Raw genomic sequence first — 24,228 nt, 5'->3', positions numbered from 1 at the left:
TCAATAAATACAAGAGAACCAGTTCCATTGGCAGCCATACATGCCAACGCCATGACACTACCACCACCATGCTTCACTGATGAGGTGGTATGCTTAGGATCATGAGCAGTTCCTTTCCTTCTCCATACTCTTCTCTTCCCATCACTCTGGTACAAGTTGATCTTGGTCTCATCTGTCCACAGTCTTGATAACCACGGGCGAATCTAAATTACCCTCGGTTAGGAAGGGAATGTAGAGACAAAAGAAAAGAGGGGTGGGGGGCGCACAATAGGGTAGTATATTCAAATACAAACTGAATTGTTTGAAGTATGAAAGTGCTCACCTTTTGAGGTTGTGCAATAATAGACACAACTCTATTGTAGGTATGTAGGTATATCAAGACCTTTTGGATCCGTGGATTCAGCCGCAGAAGGAGTGTCTTTGGGAATGGGTGCCCAATCCCCCAAAGGATGCTTGTAGTAAGAAAAGGTTCTGATCAGGCACTAATTCACAGGTTCCAATACGTCTCTATAGGTGAATCTTCTTTATTTTCATAAAAGGTAAAATGGTGTATAGACAACGTGTTTCGGGGCTCAAATTGTCCCCTTCATCAGGTTAACAGTAGTCACTTAGGTTCTGATCAGGCACAAATTCACAGGTTCCAATACGTCTCTATAGGTGAATCTTCTTTATTTTCATAAAAGGTAAAATGGTGTATAGACAACGTGTTTCGGGGCTCAAATTGTCCCCTTCATCAGGTTAACAGTAGTCACTTAGGTGACTACGGTTAACCTGATGAAGGGGACAATTTGAGCCCCGAAACACGTTGTTCTATACACCATTTTACCTTTTATGAAAATAAAGAAGATTCACCTATAGACACGTATTGGAACCTGTGAATTTGCGCCTGATCAGAACCTTTTCTTACTCATCTGTCCATAGGATGTTGTTCCAGTGCTGTGAAGGCTTTTTTCAGATGTCATTTGGCAAACTCTAATCTGGCCGTCCTGTTTTTGAGGCTCACCAATGGTTTACATCTTGTGGTGAACCCTCTATATTCACTCTGGTGAAGTCTTGATCGTTGACTTTGACAAACATACACCTACCTCCGGGAGAGTGTTCTTGATCTGGCAAACTGTTGTGAAGGGTGTTTTCTTCACCAGGGACATAATTCTTCGGTCATCCACCACAGTTGTTTTCTGTGGTCTTCCGGGGCTTTTGGTATTGCTGAGCTCACCGATGCGTTCTTTCTTTTTAAGAATGTTCCAAACTGTTTTTTGCTATCTCTCTGATGGGTTTGTTTTTTCAGCCTAATGATGGCTTGCTTCACTGATAGTGACAGCTCTTTGGATCTCATCTTGAGAGTTGACAGCAACATATTCCAAATGCATATAGCACACTTGAAATTAACTCTGGACCTTTTATCTACTCATTGTAATTGGGATAATGAGGGAATAACACACACCTGGCCACGGAACAGCTGAGAAGCCAATTGTCCCATTACTTTTGGTCCTTTAACCAGTGGGAGGCACATATGAAAACTGTTGTGATTCACCTTCACCTGATTTGGATGTAAATACCCTCAAATTAAAGCTAACAGTCTGCAGTTAAAGCACATCTTGTTAGTTTCATTTCATAGCGCCAAAAATGTTAGCATTGTGTTGATTTCCCAATATTTATGGACCTGACTGTATGTAACAGAGCTTTAAGCTCCAAGACAGACATCATGCAAGGAAGATGTCATCTATGACTACCTCTCTTTGTATCCACTATTAGGCACTAGCCAAGTGCCATGTTGGGAGCTAGCCAACAAGGAGCTAGCCAACAAGGAGCTTGCCCATTGATTGCAGATTAGAGTGATTGTTTCTTTACTATGTATGTGTTCAGTGGCGTACATAGAGAAGTAAAGGCCCCATAGCATGGATCAAACCCTTTTCAATGACCCATGGGTCATTGTTTTCCACTGCCTAGTTTGCTAAAAGTTGTTCCTTTAGAGGGTAGAGTCCTGACCAAGTTTTCCCTCCTAATAGAAGAGGAGATGATCCCAACTGGGCCCCCTCTTGCCCTTGGCCCCATAGCAGTTGCATGGACTTCCGCTATAGTAGTTACGCCCCTGTATGTGGTCTGCCTGTATATGTCTTTTTTCACTGTTTACTAAACTTTTTATTCAATTACCCATAATTAAGCCTATTTTATTCCCATCATAGATTCCATAGTAAACACGGCCTTATGCTAAAATTAAAAACAATATATAACGTTTTTTCCCCATCAATCTGCACTCAATACCCCATAATGAGAAAGTGAAAACAGAATTTTAGACATTTTTGCTCATTTATTAAAAAGGAAACACTAAAATTTTGCATGGACATAAGCATTCACACCCATTGTTATGATAGCCTAAAGTTTGCACTGCGGTCCTGTTTTCATCATCTTTGAGATGTTTCTATGCCTTGATTGGAAAATCCAGTTGACTGGACTTAATTTAGAAAGACAAACCCGCATCTATTTAAGGTCTCACAGCTGACAATGCATATCAGAGCAAAACCCAAGCAATGGGGTGGAAATAACGGCCTGTAGAGCCCAGAGACAGGATTATGTGGAAGGTCTAAAGAAGAGAACAAAAAAAATCTACTGTATTAAAAGTTCCCAAGAGCACAATGGTCTGCATAATTCTTAAATGTAAAAAGTTTGGAACAACCAGGATTCTTCCTAGACCTGGCTGCACTGCCAAGCTATGTAACCGGGGAGTAGGGCTTTGGTAAAACAGGTGACCAAGAACCAAATGGTCACTCAAGCTGAGCTCCAAAGATCCTGTGTGTAAATGATGGAAATTTCCAGAAGCTCAACCCTCACTGCAGCACTCCACATATCTGGGGTTTATGGCAGAGTGGCCAGAAAGTGTCTCTCCTCAGTAAAAGACACTTGAGGTTTTCAATAAAGCAACTAAAAGACGGAAGAAACCAAGATTTAAAGGGGTTGTCCGGGTTTAAAGCTGAACCCGAACATACCTCCATTTTCACCCAGGCAGCACCCCTGACTTGAGCATCAAAGCAGTTCAGTTCATTCTTCAATGTTCTCCTTTTCCCAGCGCTAAATCGTGCAGGGCAAAGGGATTTTCAGGAGTTTCGGTGACGAACCAGGCTCTCCATGGGGCTGCCAGGAAGCCCGGTGATGTCACCGGCACTGATGGGCGGCTTTAGCACTGCCCTAGCTGTTTTAGCCTCCGCCCGACAATGTGTTATTGTAAACAAAAGAGCCCGTGCCCTGCGCGATCTAGCGCAGGACAAGGCAGCGCATCGGAGCATGAGATGATCCGATACTAACATCAGGGGATCTGCCTGGGTGAAAATATGGGTATTTCCGGGTTCAGCTCTGAACCCGGACAACCTCTTTAACTTTTTGATCTCAATTCTGTGTGATGTCTAGAGGAAACCAGGCACTGCTCATCACCTGCGCAATACCATCCCTACAGTGAAGCATGGTGGTGGCAGCATCATACTGTGGGGGTGTTTTTCAGCAGCTCGGACAGGGAGACTGAATGGGCAAAGTAAAAAGAGATATTTTTTATGAAATCCTGATCCAGAGTGCTCTGGTCCTCAGACTGGTCTGAAAGTTCATATTCCAACAAGACAATGACCCCAAGCACTCAGCCAAGACAACACAGGAGTAACAGAGACATCTCTGTGGATGTCCTTGAGTAGCCCAGCCAGAGACCTGACTTGAACCCAATCAAACATCATTGAAGAGAACTGAAAATGGCTGTCCACCGACAGCCCCCTTCTAACCCAGTGGCGACTCTAGGAACAATATATAGGGGGGGCACAAAGATACCACAGTCAAAAATGGGGGGGCACAAACAAAATAAGTATATATCAATAAGATTACAAAATACGAGAGAATTGCGATATGCAGGGATACAGTTATAATAAAGCAATTTACTTACAAAAGAAGCTATTCAGTCGTCTGCAGTGCCGTCCTCTGCTTGCTTCCACGGATTCTTTCCCCTTCTTTCTGTCTCTCGTCAGTGCACAGGCGCACTGTTATGGTGGATCTGTGGAAGACACACTGTTATGGGGGCATCTGTGGATGACACATTATGCCTCTCATTAGCCCTCATTATGCCTCTCATATCAGCCCCCATATCAGCCCTTATGCCTCATTAGCCCCCATATCAGCCCTTATGCCTCATTAGCCCCCATATCAGCCCTTATGCCTCATTAGCCCCCATATCAGCCCTTATGCCTCATTAGCCCCCATTATGCCTCTTATTAGCCCCATTATGCCTCTTATTAGCCCCATATGCCTCCTATTAGCCCCCATATGCCTCCTATTAGCCCCCATATGCCTCCAATTAGCCCCCATATGACTCCAATTAGCCCCCATATGCCTCCAATTAGCCCCCATATGCCTCCTATTAGCCCCATATGCCTCCTATTAGCCCCATATGCCTCCAATTAGACCCCATATGCCTCCAATTAGCCCCCATATGCCTCCAATTAGCCCCCATATGCCTCCTATTAGCCCCCATATGCCTCCTATTAGCCCCCATATGCCTCCTATTAGCCCCCATATACCTCCTATTAGCCCCATATGCCTCCTATTAGCCCCATATGCCTCCTATTAGCCCCATATGCCTCCTATTAGCCCCCATATGCCTCCAATTAGCCCCATATGCCTCCAATTAACCCCCATATGCCTCCTATTAGCCCCCATATGCCTCCAATTAGCCCCCATATGCCTCCTATTAGCCCCCATATGCCTCCTATTAGCCCCCATATGCCTCCTATTAGCCCCCATATGCCTCCTATTAGCCCCCATATGCCTCATATTAGCCCCATATGCCTCCTATTAGCCCCATATGCCTCCTATTAGCCCCATATGCCTCCAATTAGCCCCATATGCCTCCAATTAGCCCCCATATGCCTCCAATTAGCCCCCATATGCCTCCTATTAGCCCCCATATGCCTCCTATTAGCCCCCATATGCCTCCAATTAGCCCCATATGCCTCCAATTAGCCCCCATATGCCTCCAATTAGCCCCCATATGCCTCCTATTAGCCCCCATATGCCTCCTATTAGCCCCATTATGCCTCATATTAGCCCCCATATGCCTCCTATTAGCCCCATATGCCTCCTATTAGCCCCATATGCCTCCTATTAGCCCCATATGCCTCCTATTAGCCCCAAATATGCCTCCAATTATCCCCCAAATATGCCACCAATTATCCCCCAAATATGCCACCAATTAGCCCCCATATGCCTCCAAATGCCCCCATATGCCTCCAATTAGCCCCCAAATATGCCTCCAATTAGCCCCCATATGCCTCCAAATGCCCCATATGCCTCCAATTAGCCCCCATAATGCCCCCAGCAGCCACATTTTCTATAAAATAAAAAATAAAAACACTTACCTCTCCTGCTCCTGGACGGACGCCGCCTGCCATTTTCTCCTCAGTCGACTGTGCTCTAAACTGGCGCGCACAGCGTGAGGTCACAGAGCGACCTTACGCTGTGCGCAGCCCTGCACAGCCGACAGCCGAGGACCAGGAAGTGGTGAGTAAAGAGCGTTCACCACTTCCTGGTCCGTCGGTACTAATGAGCGCTTCCATAATGGAAGCGCTCATTAGTATTCACTCTGGGGAATCAGCGGGGGGGCACCCGGGGGGGCAAGGGACAACATAGGGGGGGCAATTGCCCCCCCTCGCCCCCCTCTAGCGACGCCACTATTCTAACCTAACAGAGCTTGAGAGGATCTGCAGAGAAGAATGGCAGAAAATCCTCAAATCCAGGTGTGCAAACCTTGTAACATCCTACTCAAGAAGACTAGAGGCTGTAATAGCTGCCAAAGGTGTTTCAACTAAGTACTGAGTAAAGGGTCTGAATACTTATGTCAATGCAAGATTTAAGTTTTTCCTTTTCAATAAATTAGCAAAGATGTCAAATTTTTGTTATCATTTTGTCATTATGGGAAAATAACAAAATGTGAAAAAAGTTAATGGGATTCTGTCACCAGGATTAACGATATAGCAATATTTATATGTGCCCATTAGTCTCCATGCAGTGTTTAAAATAATCCCCCTGTTTATGCTCTGTGTGTGTTAGATTTTTATAAAAATCGATCTTATTGATATGTAAATCACATCTGTCAGGAGCCCAGGGGGTTGTCCCACGATATGTTGGAGCCCAGCCGCGCCCATCGATCCGGAGCCCAGCACCGCCTACCACCGCCGTAATCACGCGCATGCGCAGTTGACTCGTCGTGGCCGGTGCCAGTAATCCGCACGGGCGCAGACTACAGTGTACAGTGGAGTGAATAAATTAAGTGGTAGGCGGTGCTTGGCTCCGGATCGATGGGCGCGGCTGGGCTCCAACATATCGTGGGACAACCCCCTGGGCTCCTGACAGAGGTGATTTACATATCAATAAGATCGATTTTTATAAGAATCTAACACACACAGAGCAGTAACAGTGGGATCATTTTAAACACTGCATGGAGACTAATGGGCATAGAGTGAACACGACAATCAAGGTGGTCATTTGGTTTCAAGTCTGAGGAATTAGGGGGCTAGGGTAGTACTTAGAAGACTTGGTCATGCTCTTCCAATGCATGTTGGACATTTCTAGTCATGTGACATGTCAAATTTTTTTGCTGGAGTCCATCCACCCCAGGGAAGACAATTAGCATTTTTGGGTGTACATGATCTGTAAGGATGGATTTATACTAAAATCAGTTGAGAGTGCCGTCCACATGGACACCACCAGCTTGTGTTCTTCCAGCAATGGTTGCAAGGTGTTTCTTCACTAATTTTTCTCACCTGAAACGTCACCATCCATATGTTCAATAAAGCAGAAAAAGTGACTCATCGAAGAAGGCGACCCTTTGCCAATCTGCAGAGATCCAATTCCAATACTACCATGAAAACCGAAGCCTTTTCTGCCGATGCAACTTTGTTTGCAGAGGTGCAATGTCCATCTACTTTGGATCCCCATACACAGTAGGATTTGCTGAACTGTTTTAGATGCACATTTGGTAGCCCCCTGGTTCATTTTGGGGGTGAGCTGCTCCACGGTAGCGTTTTGGTCCATACTCATGCACCCTCATAGCTGACATTCACCTTTCACATCAATGACACATGGTGCTCTGCAGTTTCCACATTGCTTTTTTGCAATGGTGCCATTTGTCCACTCAAAATACACTTTCTTCACAGCAGTACATAAACAGTTCGCAAACTATGCAGTTTCTGAAAAACTGCCACCTTCGGCCCGAAAATCTAATAATCATTCCTTATGCAACTTTGATAAATCATCCCTTTTACCCATGATATCAACAAGGAATATGTGTGCAGATAGCGTATCACACTCCTTATGTACCCACCAAGCCAGCTCACCACATATGACTTCCCTCATGAGCTATTTGCTGTCGACATCAAAAGTAGGAAGTGGTCATAATAATGTGACTCGACTGTGTATTTTACAGGGAAAAAGAGACAATCAAATAATATACATATATACAGAACATGGGCATATTTACAGCCATAGCAGTCATAGAAGATGCTGTGTGATCCTCAGAGGCTAGGGAGGCTACTGAGTAGCAAGAAAATTCTATCCTTAGTGGAGGCAAAAAAAATGGTGATGACTTTCTCCTGTCTAGCACTATACGTGGTTTTTTCACAGTAAGGCCTCATGCACATGGAAAACGGGGTCCGTAGGTCCGTGATCCGTGACCGTTTTTTCGTCCGTTGGTCTTCCTTGATTTTTGGAGGATCCACGGACATGAAAAAAAAGTCGTTTTGGTGTCCGCCAGGCCGTGCGGAGCCAAACGGATCCGTCCTGAATTACAATTCAAGTCAATGGGGACGGATCCGTTTGACGTTGACACAATATGGTGCAATTGCAAACGGATCCGTCCCTTATTGACTTTCAATGTAAAGTCAGGAGTCCATTTTATACCATCGGATCAGAGTTTTCTCCAATCCGATGGTATATTTTAACTTGAAGCGTCCCCATCACCATGGGAACGCCTCTATGTTAGAATATACTGTCGGATATGAGTTAGATCGTGAAACTCAAATCCGACAGTATATTCTAACACAGAGGCATTCCCATGGCAGACCCCCCCCCCCCTGTTTTTTAACTCATTGGTGGCCAGTGGGCCCCCCTCCCTCCCCTGTAGTTAACTCTTTGTTGTCCAGTGCGGCCGGCCCCCCCTCCCTCCCCTGTAGTTAACTCGCTGGTGGCCAGTGGGCCCCCCTCCCTCCCCTGTAGTTAACTCTTTGTTGTCCAGTGCGGCCGGCTCCCCCCCTCCCTCCCCTGTAGTTAACTCTTTGTTGTCCAGTGCTGATGGCCCCCCCTACCTCTCCTGTAGTTAACTCGTTGGTGGCCAGTGGGCCCTCCCCCCTCCCTCCCCCTCCTAATTAAAATCTCCCCCCATCATTGGTGGTAGCGGAGAGTACCGATCGGAGTCCCAGTTTAATCGCTGGGGCTCCGATCGGTAACCATGGCAACCAGGACGCTACTGCAGTCCTGGTTGCCATGGTTACTTAGCAATTTGTAGAAGCATTATACTTACCTGCGAGCAGCGATGTCTGTGTCCGGCCGGAAGCTCCTCCTACTGGTAAGTGACAGGTCAGTGCAGCGCATTGCTTAATGATCTGTCACTTACCAGTAGGAGGAGCTCCCAGCCGGACACAGAAATCGCAGCTCGCAGGTAAGTATAATGCTTCTACAAATTGCTAAGTAACCATGGCAACCAGGACTGCAGTAGCATCCTGGTTGCCATGGTTACCGATCGGAGCCCCAGCGATTAAACTGGGACTCCGATCGGTACTCTCCGCTGCCACCAATGATAGGGGGGGAGATTTTAATTAGGAGGGGGGAGGGCCCACTGGCCACCAACGAGTTAACTACAGGGGAGGGAGGGGAGGCCGGCCGCACTGGACAACAAAGAGTTAACTACAGGGGAGGGAGGGGGGCCCACTGGCCACAAACAAGTTAACTACAGGGGAGGGAGGGGGGGTCGGCTGCACTGGACAACAAAGAGTTAACTACATGGGAGGGGGGGGGCGGCCGCACTTGACAACAAAGAGTTAACTACAGGGGAGGGAGGGGGGCCCACTGGCCACCAACGAGTTAACTACAGGGGAGGGAGGGGGGGCCGGCCGCACTGGACAACAAAGAGTTAACTATGGGGGGGCGGCCGCACTGGCCACCAATGTGTTAACTACAGGGGGCAGTCATGTACACAGTTCTTTTAGTATATTCTAACTAGAAGCGTCCCCATCACTATGGGAACACCTCTGTGTTAGAATATACTGTCGGATATGAGTTTTCACGAAGTGAAAACTCAGCTCTGAAAAAGCTTTTATGCAGATGGATCTTCGGATCCATCTGTATGAAAGAAACCTACGGCCACGGATCACGGACACAGATGCCAATCTTGTGTGCATCCGTGTTCTTTCACGGACCCATTGACTTGAATGGGTCCGTGAACCGTTGTCCGGCAAAAAAATAGGACAGGTCATATTTTTTTGACGGACAGGATACACGGATCACGGTCTCGGCTGCAAAACGGTGCACTTTCCGATTTTTCCACGGACCCATTGGGTCCGCGAAAAAAAAATGAAAACGGCACAACGGCCACGGATGCACACAACGGTCGTGTGCATGAGGCCTAAGTAGAAGATTTGATACCATTATTATCCAATACTATCCATTCTGCTCTTTAAATAAGAAGTGGCAATGCTGCTTACATTACCTCAGCACTGCTTACTGTAAAGAAAATTGTAGGCAATATGTCTGTATTCTAACTAGGTCATTTTTCTGACAATATGATTATATAGTACGACATGTTTTTCTTCACTTTTGCTATGTGCTGCTGATCTAATTATGCTAGTTATAGGCTGGGTTCATATTTGCCTTGTCATTACCAGATTTCTATTTTATGATAGGAACTACTATCCATGAAAATTAGTACACTGTATAGCCAAATCTATGTACACATCTTCAAATTTAGTGGGTTTGGTGGCTCATTCAGCTGCACTCTTTCCCAACAGGTGTATAAGTGTAAGCATACAGCCATGCAATTTCCATACACAAAACACTAGCATTATCAGCAGAATGGGTGAGAGAGATCAAGACTTTTAATGTCTCATTTATTATGACGTTAACCTTCCAACAACAAATTAATCAAATTTCTGCCTTTCTAAATCTGGCATGCCCAACAGTAATTGGTGTTACTGTAAATCGTCTAGAATCAACAATAGCTCAAAGATGTGGTTCACCGTATGGAACTGGTGCTGCCAATACTGTACACAAATCACTTATCTTTGGTTGAACCATCTGCTGTATTCTAACCTGCTTCTAAAGCAGAAGAGCGACACTATATGGGCAATATTATATGGACACTCCCTCCTAGTTATTGAGTTTGAGTGTTTCAGTCAAACCCATTGCATTACCACCACCACAGAGGGGATGGTAACGTCTAGTTGTTTATACATGTCTACTTATACATTTTTAGGAGGCATAATAGAGGATTGGCAGAGTTCTAAGGAAAAATGTTCCAGCATTACACGTGGAATACAATTATTAACTAATACAGACATGTCAGGAGAGAAGAAAGGTCCTCTTAATAGATTCATACTATTATCACACAAATATAATATACTAACCCCCTACTGATCAACCTGAATACCATTTGTTCATGCCGGAAAGGACCTTTGTTTAGGCCAGAAAGGAAAATACTGTTTTAAACAAACTTACATAAATAAAAAAAAGTATACATGTTGGGTATCGCCGCGTCCGTATCAACCGGCTCTATAAAAATATCACATGACCTAACCCCTCAGATGAACACGGTAAAAAAATAAAAACAAAAACGGTGTAAAAAAAGCCATTTTTTGTCATCTTATGTCACAAAAAGTGTAATAGCAAGCGATCAAAAAGTCACACGCACCCCAGAATAGTGCCAATAAAACCGTCATCTCATCCCACAAAAAATTAGACCCTACTTTAGATATTCACCCAAAAACTGAAAAAGCTATGGCTCTCAGACTATGGAGACACTAAAACATATTTTTTTTGTTTCAAAAATGAAATCATTGTGTAAAACTTACATAAATAAAAAAATTGTATACATATTAGGTATCGCCGCGTCCGTGACAACCTGCTCTATAAAAATACCACATGATCTAACCTGTCAAATGAATTTTGTAAATAACGTAAAAAAAAACGGTGCCAAAACAGCTATTTCTTGTTACCTTGCCTCACAAAAAGTGTAATATAGAGCAACCAAAAATCATATGTACCCTAAACTAGTACCAACAAAACTTCCACCCTATCCCGTAGTTTCTAAAATGGGGTAACTTTTTTGGACTTTTTACTCTAGGGGTGAATCAGGGGGGCTTCAAATGGGACATGGTGTCCAACAAAACTGTCTAGCACAATCTGCCTTCCAAAAACCGTATGGCATTCCTTTCCTTCTGCGCCCTGCCGTGTGCCCGTACAGTGGTTTACGACCACATATGGGGTGTTTCTGTAAACTACAGAATCAGGGCCATAAATAATGAGTTTTGTTTGGCTGTTAACCCTTGCTTTGTAACTGGAAAAAAAATAGTAAAATGGAAAATTTGCCCAAAAATTGAAATTCTGAAATGTCATCTCTATTTGCCAATAACTCTTGTGGAACACCTAAAGGGTGAACAACGTTTCTAAAATCAGTTTTGAATACCTTGATGGGTGTAGTTTCTTAGATGGAGTCACTTTTATGGAGTTTCTACTCTAGGGGTGCATCAAGGGGGCTTCAAATGGGACATGGTGTCCAAAAGAAAATGTCTAGCAAAATTTGCCTTTCCAAAACTGTATGGCATTCCTTTCCTTCTGTGACCTACCGTGTGCCCGTACAGTGGTTTACAACCACATATGGGGTGTTTCTGTAAACTACAGAATCAGGGCCATAAATAATGAGTTTTGTTTGGCTCTTAACCCTTGCTTTGTAACTGGAAAAAAAATAGTAAAATGGAAAATTTGCCCAAAAATTTAAATTCTGAAATGTCATCTCTATTTGCCAATAACTCTTGTGGAACACCGAAAGGGTTAACAACGTTTGTAAAATCAGTTTTGAATACCTTGAGGGGTGTAGTTTCTAGAATAGTGTCATTTTTGGGTGGTTTCTATTATATAAGCCTCACAAAGTGACTTCAGACCTGAACTGGTCCCTAAAAATTGGGTTTTTGAAAAGTTCAGAACAATTTCAAGATTTGATTCCAAACTTCTAAGCCTTGTAACATCCCCAAAATATAAAATATCATTCCCAAAATGATGCAAACATGAAGTAGACATATGGGGAATGTAAAGTAATAAATATGTTTGGAGGTATTACTATGTATTATAGAAGTAGAGACATTGAAACTTGGAAATTCGCAATTTTTTAACATTTTTTGGTAAATTTGGTATTTTTTTCTAAATAATTTTTTATTTTTTTTTTTACTTCATTTAACCAGTGTCATGAAGTACAATATGCGCCGAAAAAACAATCTCAGAATGGCCTGGATAAGTTAAAGCGTTTTAAAGTTATCACCACTTTGCAAAAAAATGGCCTGGTCCTTAAGGTGAAAAATGTGAAAATGAGCTGGGTCCTTAAGGTGTTAAATAGGAATGGTGGGCTTTTGGTACCGAGGTACCAACCAGTACCAAAGCCAACTTCAGATACCTACTTTAAATTTCTTTTAAATATGCAGATAGGAATACAGTAGTAACTCACTGAAGTATTGTGCCACTTCGGGCAACACAATGTTAGGCTCCACGGAGCCAATACATTTTAATGCTGTAAGTAAACAACATTAAAATCAAAGTATTTAAATGAATCGACTTCGGATCTATGATGCGTAGGACGATCCACTCAAGCCTAGCGGCAACATTAGGTACGCTGCATCAATAACAGGCTGTATTATAAACTTAATAAATTATTTATGGGTTACAGAAAACACAGTAAAAAAATACAGAATTGTGTTTTCTATTCATCTAACCTTCCCAAAACAGAATAAAATGAAATTAAAAAGTTAATCCAGAGAATGAAGGGCACAGGTCAGTTTTGCTGCAAAGGGAATGCCGTAGAGACAAATCCAATAAAACTTTGCAGGAATTGCGTTTTTTTTACAATTCCACCATATTATGCCCTATTAAATGGTGGCATTAGGCAGGGAAGTTGCCCTGCAACAAACAAGCCCTTATATGCATATGTAAATAGCAAATAAAAAGTTATGGCTCCAGGAAGACAGGGAAGAAAAATGAAAACTATAAAACTATACACATTTGGTATCGCTGTAATCACATTGACCCAGAGAACAAAGTTATCATGTTATTTATACCACACAATGAACAATGTCAAAATAAATACCAAATACATTGTTGAAAATGCTGTTTTATTAATCTCCCTCAACCCCAAAAAATGTTAAAAAGTTATTTAATAAAACAAAACAAATCAATGATGCACTAAGACTAATAAAGGTATAAAAAATATCTATATATGCCAGCACATCAACCTCTCTGATGCCCACAGACAAAAACAATACTAGCCAAAAATTGTGAGAAAAGGTAGGGTATTCAGGGCATAGATTGGAATTATTTATTGTAAAAACCAAATGGATCTAATACACATTTAGCAAAAACAATTAGTATAAACCCTTACTTTCATAACTAAAACAGTTAAAATGCACTTCAGACACCTGAGTTGTGCACCAACTATATTTACATGCTGGCTTTGGTGGCCACACCCCGTACACTATTGAGGCCATTGATTGGCTGCATGATGATGTGTTTACAGAAAGTCACTGCTGCAGCCAGGACGATGACATCATTGCTGCAAGAATGAAGCATAGCCTATGTCAGACTGTGCAGGGACCCCCTCCTCCCCACTGGTAACACCCATCTGTACCTTTACTGTAGCTGACAATTAATTTATAACTTCTAGTAGAAATAACAAAGGAATGGCACAACATGGAGCCATAACAATAGATGTTCCAGAATTGTTATTACATGGGGAATATAAGAAGTTACTACAACAGACTGCACAGCCAGAATTATAACATTTGGCTGTAAAAGTGAAAAGATAAAACTTTCAAATAGATAAAACATTTCAAAAATTTTAAACTAGATATTCAAACCTGTGATTCTGGTTGGTTGAGTTTTCCATAACATGTCATGACCAGGGCTGTGGAGTCGGAGTCGGAGTCGGAGTCGAGGAGTCGGAGTCGGAGTCAATTTTGGGTACCTGGAGTCGGAGTCGGAGTCGGCTAAAAATGAACCGACTCCGACTCCGACTCCTACTAAATTTAAATTGGAATAAAAAAAAAAAAAGCAAGTTTAAATGTCCGAATTCATAAACTGTTATAATTAATGACTTCTCTACTGTAAGAATAAAGGCCAATGCATGCAATGCCTCACGTAACCGCAAAACAAACGCGTTCAGTGATGTGAAGAAGCATGCTTTTCATATGCTTCACTATATGGCACGCAATGCACAATTAGGAGTGGCAATACATATACTTTCCATTGTGTTCTGATGTTACAGGGAACACAATGCCCATGGTTATCCTCGCCTCTCACTGATAAGGGATTAAGTAAATATGTGTTTTGCAGGACTAGAGACACTTGTATAAGTGAAGGGAATGGAGGGTCAATAGTTCAAGACTGAAGCTGTAAACCATTGGAAAAACTGCTCCTATCAGCTAAGGCTATAAAACGTGTAAACTCAGAATGTTATCTTAAAGGGACACTGACAGGGCCAATAAGCATATTGAGGTATATATATGGCACTACAGGTCTTATAATGGGTATTACAATCATATAAGTATCCCCCCTGTCCACATTATACATACAGTAAACTTTAAGTTTTATAACCTGCTCCAACGGTCTTCAATCTGCCCAAGGGGCGGCGTTTCACCTCTCTTGCGCCCAGCCAGCCTCCCCCAACTGCCTCTTTGAAGCGCCGCCCAGCTCATGAATATTCAGTTTGCTGGGCGGCTTCTGTGGTCCCCGCTCTGAAGCGCTGCGCTGAACAGTGCCCTGCGCATGCGCCGGCTCTTGTGAAGTCGGGGACAGTAAGCGCCGCCCAGCGAAGTGAATATTGATGAGCTGGGTGGCGCTTACTGTACCGGACTTCACAAGATCCGGCGCATGCGCCGGGCACTGTTAAGCGAAGCGCTTCAGAGCAGGGACCGCAGAAGCCGCCCAGCAAACTGAATATTCATGAGCTGGGCGGCGCTTCAAAGCGGCAGTTGGGGAGGCCGGCTGGGCGCAAGAGAGGTGAAACGCCGCCCCTTGGGCAGATTGAAGACCGTTGCAGCAGGTTATAAAACTTAAAGTTTACTGTATGTATAATGTGGACAGGGGGGATACTTATATGATTGTAATACCCATTATAAGACCTGTACTGCCATATATATACCTCAATATGCTTATTGGCCCTGTCAGTGTCCCTTTAAACTTTAAACATGACTATGGGATTTTTCTAGGGAAATCATGTTTTAAAATAAATGTCCCTTCCTGGATCCTCCCACTGCCCTATCTTCAGCAGAAGATCAGCACACAAAGGAGAAGGCAGCAGCTTCTGCCCAACTACCTCTCTGTGCTAGAAGAGCTTAGAAGAACTTCTTTCTTTCCTTCAAGGAATGTATAAAATACATTCGCATATTAAATACAGAGGAGTCGGAGTCGGGGAGTCGGAGTCGGAGTCGGAAGTACAAAAAACGGAGGAGTCGGAGTCGGAGTCGGAGCATTTATCTACCGACTCCACAGCCCTGGTCATGACAACAAGTTATCTTTCTTTTAGTGTTTAAATCACTTGCTTTTGTTGTTTTATTAAAGGGGTTCTCCGGGAATTAAAAAAATGAAAAATATTACTTTATTATAAATATATTCCCAAATACCTTTTATTAGTTATAATAGCTTGTTTTCCCTGGGGAGCAATCATTAGGAGAAATAAAATGGCTGCTGTCCTATCAGTACACACAAAACCTGTACTAATCACAAAAGAGGACAAGTTACTTCACAACACTGAGCTAAGGAGCTGCCTCATCCTCCTCTCTGCTCTGCTTGTCAGGGATAATGATGCTGAATACAGTTTAATATAATATTTAGCTGAATCTTTGTGGGAATGCAGCTCATCAGAAGACATGAAGTACAGAGAGGACAGAGGGGACAGACTGTGGTAATAGAGACTACATACAAGAGCTGCTGCTCATAAACCACATCTGCTCATGAACTCAATTCCAACAGAGATTCAGCTAAAGATCTTATCAGCCGTATTCAGCCTCATAATCCCTGACAAGTAGAGAGGAGGATGAGGCAGCTCTTTCACTCAGTGTTGTGAAGTAACTTGTCCTGCTGTGTAATTAGGACAGGTTTTGTGTGTACTAATAGGATGGCGGCCATTTTATTTCTCCTAATGATTGCTCCCCAGACAAAATGAGCCAATATAACTAATGTAAGGTATTTGGGAATAAATTTAAAATGAAGTAATATTTAAGTATTTTCATTTTCTTAATTCCCAAAGAACCCCTTAAATGTACTCTTACACCTTCATGCATTTTGCGCTGTCACTCTAGTCAAAGAAAGATTCTGGTGTTAAATATAACCTAAATCACAGATGAAAACCAGTGGCTTGCGTTACTGTACTTCTTAATATATATGAATTATTTAAAGTACCTAATGGTTTTAAGCCTTAAGGCAAAACAATATCTGTTGAGAAAATGTAATTTAATTACTGTAAAGAAACAGAACAAAAATAGCAACATATAATTATAATTAAAGGCAAAATGCATTATTATTTCCATAAAATGAACGGCAAATTGTGCAAATTAACTGCAAATTGTATAAATTAACCATCATTAAAAAGAGGCTGTCTGATTTAATAGCAAAAGAAACATTTCCATATAACATATTATACAGTATATGGAATATATATAATAGAATTCTTAGTTAATAAAATAATTTTTCACTCACAAAACCCTCATCTAGCAGCCAGAGTGTAAAGAGCATCACTCACTCTGAAGCGCTTGGCCTGTATATGCATTATGTTGACATCCCATGATTTCAATTGGAGCCATGTAATGCTTCATTTCGACAGCAGTGGCACTACAAGGAAATTCAACATTTAACCCCTAGTGGGGTCTTTAAACATGACGCCAACTCGCACCATTAAAATATAAAAATATTTCCCCAATATGGCAATTGGCGTAAAGAAAAAAGTTTCAAACTGGCCTATTCACCATTTTCCATTGCTTCTCTTACCCCAAAAAATTAAATAAAATGTGATAAAAAAACATGCACACTCCAAAATGGTATAAAAAAAACAATAAAAACTACAGACCATTCCGCTAAAAAATGAGCCCCCCACACAGTTCAGTAGACATAATTATGCAAAACTTATGGGGGTCAGAATGTGGTAATAAAAAAATTTAAAGTTTTAATTTATTTTTTCACTATTTAGACATATAATATGTGGTATCGTTGTAATCATACTGACCCAGAGAATGAAGGGCACAGGTCAGTTTTGCTGCAAAGAGAACAAAGGAACAAAACCCATAAAACTGTGAAGGAATTGCGTTTTTTTTTTCAAATTCCACCACAGTATGCCATATTAAATGGTGGCATTAGAAAGTGCAACTTGTCTTGCAACAAACAAGCCTCATATGCATATGTGAATGGTAAAATAAAAAGTTATGGCTCCAGGAAGACAGGAAAGAAAAATTAAAACGCGAAAACCTCTGGTATCCTAAGGGTTAGAGGGGTATTCCAGCAGATAAGAAATGCTCCATGACCTGCAAATCGTTAAAAGAAAAATTAACCAGCAGATTACAGAAGATTGCTGAAGCTCTCAACAATGAGACACCCAGTGATCACTTAATCATCAGAGGATATATTTTTTTTTTTATCAAATGAGATTGTCCAAATTAGAAACTTCCTTACAAAATATCATTTTCTTTCTTACTCTAACCCAGCTGTGTTATGTTTATTGAGATCTTATACAAGCCTGACTTCCAGGTTTCTAGCAGAATCTTATTTTGAAATACATTTTATTTTAAATGGTAACATAATTTCTAAGGATGAAAAAGCCTACACTGTTGATCTAGAAAAGAGTAAGGCTAAAAAGGAGGTAGAAGCTAAATTTTTGCAACTTAAAGGGAATGTTTAATCACAAAATAGCATCTAAAAATCAAGTTCGAATGTTAAACATTTTATTTTATTTTTTGTGATTTTTTTTTTTCAATTTTCCATATATATATTTTAAAAGCAATCCTAAAATCCTATAGTTTGCTCACTGGCCATTGAGCCTACTTGTTTTGTATAGATCACTTCTAAGCAGGGCTGGTGCAAGGATTTTAGCCACCCGAGGCAAAAGCTAATTTTGCCGCCCCACCTTGACTCCGCCCATTGACCACGCCCTTTGACCCAACCCTTTTTTGTCGGCCTCCTATTTAATAATTGTTGCATGCATCATTTTACTTGACCAGCTAATTTTAGATAGTCTACAGCAGTCCTGTTACAATCCCCCCTCCCCCCAATCAGCCTTTCGACCAAATAATAAAAATAGTTAAATAGAACATTTAATTAAAACATTTTAATTTAAACATTTTCTCATATGCAAAACATAAAATAGCAGCATTGCACATATACAGCAGCACGTACCTCTCACATCCAGGGCCTCCAGGTGACGTCTCAATGTAGATCTTCTCTGTTATCTTCTCCATTCGGTCTGGACACTTCTCTCAGCTGCCTCGTCTCTGCAGAGTGTGACACACAGACATCTTAGTGTCCTCACTTTTCTATCATCATCCCCCAAATTGGAGTCCCCACAGTGTTATCCTGCTGCTCGCTGTGCCCCGGCCCCAATACCACAAATACTATCCTGAAGAAATAATAGTGCCCCCATAGTAATAGTGCTCCTGATAGTCCCACCAATAGTAACTCCCTTCTAGAATGCCCTCATTAGTAATAGTGCCCCTTACACTGCCCCACATTAAGTAATATGCCCCCCACACTGCCCCACATTAAGTAATATGCCCCCCACACTGCCCCACATTATGTAATTTGCCCCCACACTGCCCCACATTAAGTAATTTGCCCCCACATTGCCCCGCATTAAGTAATTTGCCCCCCACACTGCCTCACATTAATTTGCCCCCCACACTGCCCCACATTATGTTGTTTGCCCCCCCCCCACTGCCCTCCATTATGTAATTGGCCCCTAACTAAGTAATTTGCCACCACACTAAGAAATTTTGCCCCCACACTGCCCTCCATTATGTAATTTGCCCCCACTAAGTAATTTTGCCCCCACACAAGCTAATTTTGCTCCCAGACTGCCCCCCCCACCCTTACTTGTGTCGCTGATCCTGTACAGTCTGTACTTGCCGGCTGCGCGAGCATGAATTCAGTTAAGTTCAGTGTCTTCTGCGTGCAATCCCGTCCTGCGGCGCGTGATCCCGCGAGACCCACCTCAGGAGGTCAAGGGGTCTCGCGGGATTGAGCGCCGAAGTGACTGAACTCATGCCCGAGCAGCTGGCAAGTACAGGATCAGATCAGCGACACAAGTACAAGGGGGCGGGTGCTGGTGGTGTTGAGAACTTGGGTCCGGCGGGTGACAACCCATCAGACTGGTGTCACCTTGTGCAGCCGCACCCACCTCGCAACGCCACTGGTTGCCAGACTCCAGAGCGCCGGCGTCTCCAGCAAGAGTGCGCTCTACGCAGTGGCCTACTCTGCTTATGGGTGGCACCGGCCCTGCTTCTAAGCAGTCATCTCATTTTCTGCACAGATGGGATTACATGAAACAATCAAACCTATGTACCATATAGATCACACAGGATCCATCATACACAATAGGAGATGGTTATAGTCTATCTATTCCTCCCTCTGCATGGGTCACTAAACTTGTCCATTATGTCCATGACCCATGGTGGCTGCTGTAAAGCATATCTCTAAATGCTTTTAAAACAGCTCAGGCAAGATGCCTGCCCCCATAATCCTGTTCAGGAAATATAATTAAATAAAAAACTTTGATCTGAAAAAACAGATTCGAAAAAGATATGTGTCACTATGTGATTTTAATTTGTAGTAAAAATTATAAGTGACACATTCCCATTAAGGAAAAAATTCCATATCTACTCCAAATGCGGAAGAATAAATCAGAATAAGTCTCTGGATCAACAGCCTTCCTCCAGAAATAAGTAACTATAACTTGGAATATTGTTATATTCAATATTAAGTATAAAGTATAGTAGGTCTCGTCCAGGAAGAAAGAAAACTCTGTCTCCAGCATCGGATAGTCCGCCAATAAGTGATTAATTAGATTAATTATTTTTTCCTGGAGGAGAGATACTTTACGTTGCTTATCCTTTTTCCCAGGGAGCAGTGCCTCACCTTTAAGGCCGAATGCACACGGCCGTTTTTCGCGGCCGTGAGCAGTCCGTGGAACCATGGGCTGGATTCCTGCTGAGAGCAGGAGCGCATGGCGTCATTGGTTGCTATGACACCGTGCGCTCCCTGCTGCCGCCACAGTACAGTAATACACTGGTATAGATCATACCAGTGTATTACTGTATTGCGGCGGCAGCAGCAGGGAGCGCACGGCGTCATAGCAACCAATGACGCCGTGCGCTCCTGCTCTCAGCAGGAATCCAGCCCGTGGTTCCACGGACTGCTCACGGCCGTGAAAAACGGCCGTGTGCATTCGGCCTAAGACTCCCTATACCAATTTAGCAATCACTGCAAGGACAAACCTTGTCACCATGATACACTCAAGAAAGGTATGTTGGCCCCTCTTGAACTTTAGTAAGCTCTCTATCATTTTGTCAAAATGTTTGAAAAGCATACCCGAGTTTTCAAAAAAAAAGTTTGCGTAATGACTGTGCTTCTTTGTACAATCATAGTTATGAAGGAATAAGTATTTTTCAGCCATATTATTCCCTGTTTCAGTTGCACAGTTAGATGCATTTCTCTCACAAGCAGTGGGTGTCTCACTTCTGTGAAATATGCCAGCACTGTACTGCTGTGATATCCTTTCCCTTACTTCACACTATGTTTGTTTTCAGCTCCGGAGCTGACAGAACAGATATGGAGGGGGAAATCATACTTACAGAAAGGCAGGAGGCTCCTAAGAATTCAGAAGCAGTGTAGAAGCAGCTTTTTTACCAGGATCTCAGCTGGCTCTGACACACCCCCACCTCCTCTCTGCCAGAGTCTCTGTTGCCAGGGACCGATCTCATGACAACAGGCAGTGGACTGCAAATTAGATGAAAGTGAAACCCCTAGTGACCACGACTTTACACCTTTCTTTCAGGTGGATGCAAGCATACTTTTTAAATGAATTGATGTAAAAATTTGCTAGTTACACCACAAAATTGTGTCAAAGTACAGTGACACAGTGACATTTTAAAGGGAACCTGTCACCGTGATTTTGTGAATAGAACTGAGGACATGGGTTGCTTGAACGCCGCTAGCAAATCCGCAATACCCATTCCCCATAGCTCTCTGTGCTTTTATTGTGTCAAAAAAACGATTTGATCCATATGCAAATTACCCTGAGATGAGTCCTGTATGTGAGATGGGTCAGGGACAGGACTCATCTCAGGTTAATTTGCATATGTATCAAATCGGTTTATTTACACAATAAAAGCACACAGAGCTATGGGGACTGGGGACTGCGGATGTGCTAGAGGCCATCTAGCAATCCATGTCCTCAGCTCTATACACAAAATCCCGGTGACAGGTTCCCTTTAATGAAAATTGCAGATTTTGTTTTCACCATAATCTATTGTTATCTCCTTAGCTTTTCCTCTTCCGTCTGAGGACTGTTCCTGGAGCCAATTTTACACAGTGTGCCACACATGGAAGCTTTGCCCAACGCTGGCAGGAAACACTGTATAACATGTTCACGTTTTGCACCCTATTTATTACACCATTGGGCGTCATGATTGTTTGTTACACTCGCATCCTTTGGGAAATTGGCAAGCAGATGAAGCACAAGAAAGGTGAGACATCTTTATTACCGTTACTTAAGGACAGATACCTCCCTTTCACTATCCTTTCTTTATTGAAATGCCTTTTAGTTGAACTTACTGGGCCCCATACATAATTTATTGGCCAGGCTAACCTTTCTACTTATATAAACATTATTATAATCAACAAAAATGAGTATAATGATTCATCAGAAATGACCTATTGTTTAAATCATTTGTTTTCCTATATTTTTTTTTAATCCTAAAATAATGCAATTTTTACACTGACCAGTAGGCTTAAAATATGTCATATACTTCCTGTTCTTTGAGAGACCACCTGGGCCATAGACACAATGGACAGTGGGGGGGACCTCATTGACTTCAATGGGACATTTTTCTTGGCATGTTCTATGACCTGTGCAGAGGTCAGGAGGTACTAGATAAGCTCTGGTGGGTCCTGTGTTATCCAGCACCAGATGTAAACACTACCGGGACCAGAACACGGAGACACAGGAGGCATCGCTGGGGGCTGAAGCGGTGTGGAGTAGGTAAGTATGAATCATATCTTTAGATAGGCAAGCTGTGGGCACTTGGGAAAAACTCAATATTCCCAAAGAAACCATTTAAGTTATACACACAATGGTGCAGATTTACTACTGAAAAGGCAGAGTTCTGGCTCAAATTGGCTTTAATCTTAGACACTTTTTTGTGCCCGGCTTGGCAACCACGCTTGGTTTACCAGGAAAGGGACGTGACTTGGGGCATAGTTTAATTTGCCCACTGGGTGCCAATATTGGACCTGGATTTTGGCACACAATTCTGGCACAAAGTAAGCCTACTAATAGCCACTGTGATAAACTTGGCGTATCTTTAGACTGTCTAGTCTAAGTTTAAAGGGGTTGTCCCAACTCATACACTGGGGGCATGTCGCTAGAATATGCCCCCAATGTCTGGTATGTGCGCCTATCTCCAAAACGGAGCCTGCAAAGAGAAGGAAAGTGGTTCGGCGCATGCGTTACTGCCCTCCATTCATTTCTATGGGATTGCCAAAAATAGCTGAGCACTGGCTTGGTTATTTCCGTCAGCCCCATAGAAGTGAACGGAAGTGTGGCCTCGCTTGCGCAGTGCCCTTCCCATTCATTTCTATTGGACTTCTGAAAATAGGCGAATGAATGAAGGGCAGCCGCATATGCGCAGTCTGCTGCCCTTCTCTTTGCAGGGTCCGTTTTAGAGATAGGTGCAGGCCCCACCTCTGAGACACCTCTAGCGATATGCCTCCAATGTATGAGATGAACCAACCCATTTAAGTCTTAAGGCCTCGTAAATCTGCCCCACAGTGTTTTATAAAAGTTTTATTGGAGCACAAAAAAATCAGATGTCAATATTCCGGAAAGTGAACACGAAAATCCTCTCCTATTATCCCACACATGCCAGGGTGGCCATGTTGGCGTCCAATGCTTGTGTATTACCTGTTTCCCCACACTGGCTTGATACAATTTAAAGCTACTAATTGCCTTTTTGACAGCTCTTTAATGTCATGCTCAGAGGGGGTGCTTGCGAACCTCATTTATATTATAGTAAATGACAAGGTAGATAATGGCTTGTTATGAAGAGGCTTTTCTCTAGAACTCTGGATGCATATAAATAAGTTTCCGATGCCTAGAATAAACCAAGTCAAGGCTTATGTGCAGAGGACGATAACATTTTTCTGTCCAGGGCACCGAGGGTTAAGGGAAAGACATGCCTAAGTAATCCTAAACAAGCCATTTCTTTGACACTTCTTTCTCAATTCAGGGCCACAGCTTTTAGTTGTCAATAAATGATGAGAGTGATTCCACTGGGCAGTGCTATACGGTATGACAGGAGGAAAGTCAGACAGTATTATTACATGGCTACCGGATTCGTCCAGAACTTATACTGTTTTGCTCAGTAAATATTTGAGCTATAGGTTTACTTTAGCTGAATTTTCACCCTTTGGGTGATTATTATTAGAAACTTTACTGTCCTAAGGAACAGACCACCACTATTAGACCAGACATAAAGGGGTTGTGCAATGGTACAATATTGATGCCCTATACTCAGGATAGATTATCAATATTAGATCGGCGGCGGTCTGGCTCCTGGCAACCCCTGCGACCAGCTGTTTGAAGCTGTAGCGGCACTCACTGCGAGCACTGCTTCCACTTCAAAATTTCTTCCTTGTGCATCGTCCTGCTTGTAGTGGAATGGGCAGTCAATGATGCCTCTACAAGCT

General features: G+C 42.8%; 1 protein-coding gene across 1 annotated transcript in view; it reads left to right on the top strand.

Annotated features, from left to right (window-relative positions):
• The window catches only part of LOC122929550 (gonadotropin-releasing hormone II receptor-like), a 53,343-nt gene that overhangs the window by 10,015 nt on the left and 19,100 nt on the right, over nt 1-24,228 (top strand). The window contains exon 2 of the mRNA XM_044283164.1: nt 21,806-22,007. Coding sequence (XP_044139099.1) covers nt 21,806-22,007 — 202 coding nt within the window. The remainder of the gene's footprint in view (nt 1-21,805; nt 22,008-24,228) is intronic.

Source organism: Bufo gargarizans, chromosome 2 (assembly GCF_014858855.1).
Source record: "Bufo gargarizans isolate SCDJY-AF-19 chromosome 2, ASM1485885v1, whole genome shotgun sequence".
NCBI classification, from domain to species: domain Eukaryota; kingdom Metazoa; phylum Chordata; class Amphibia; order Anura; family Bufonidae; genus Bufo; species Bufo gargarizans.
Note: the sequence above shows the minus strand (reverse complement) of the source record. Positions and strands in the feature narration are given on the sequence as shown.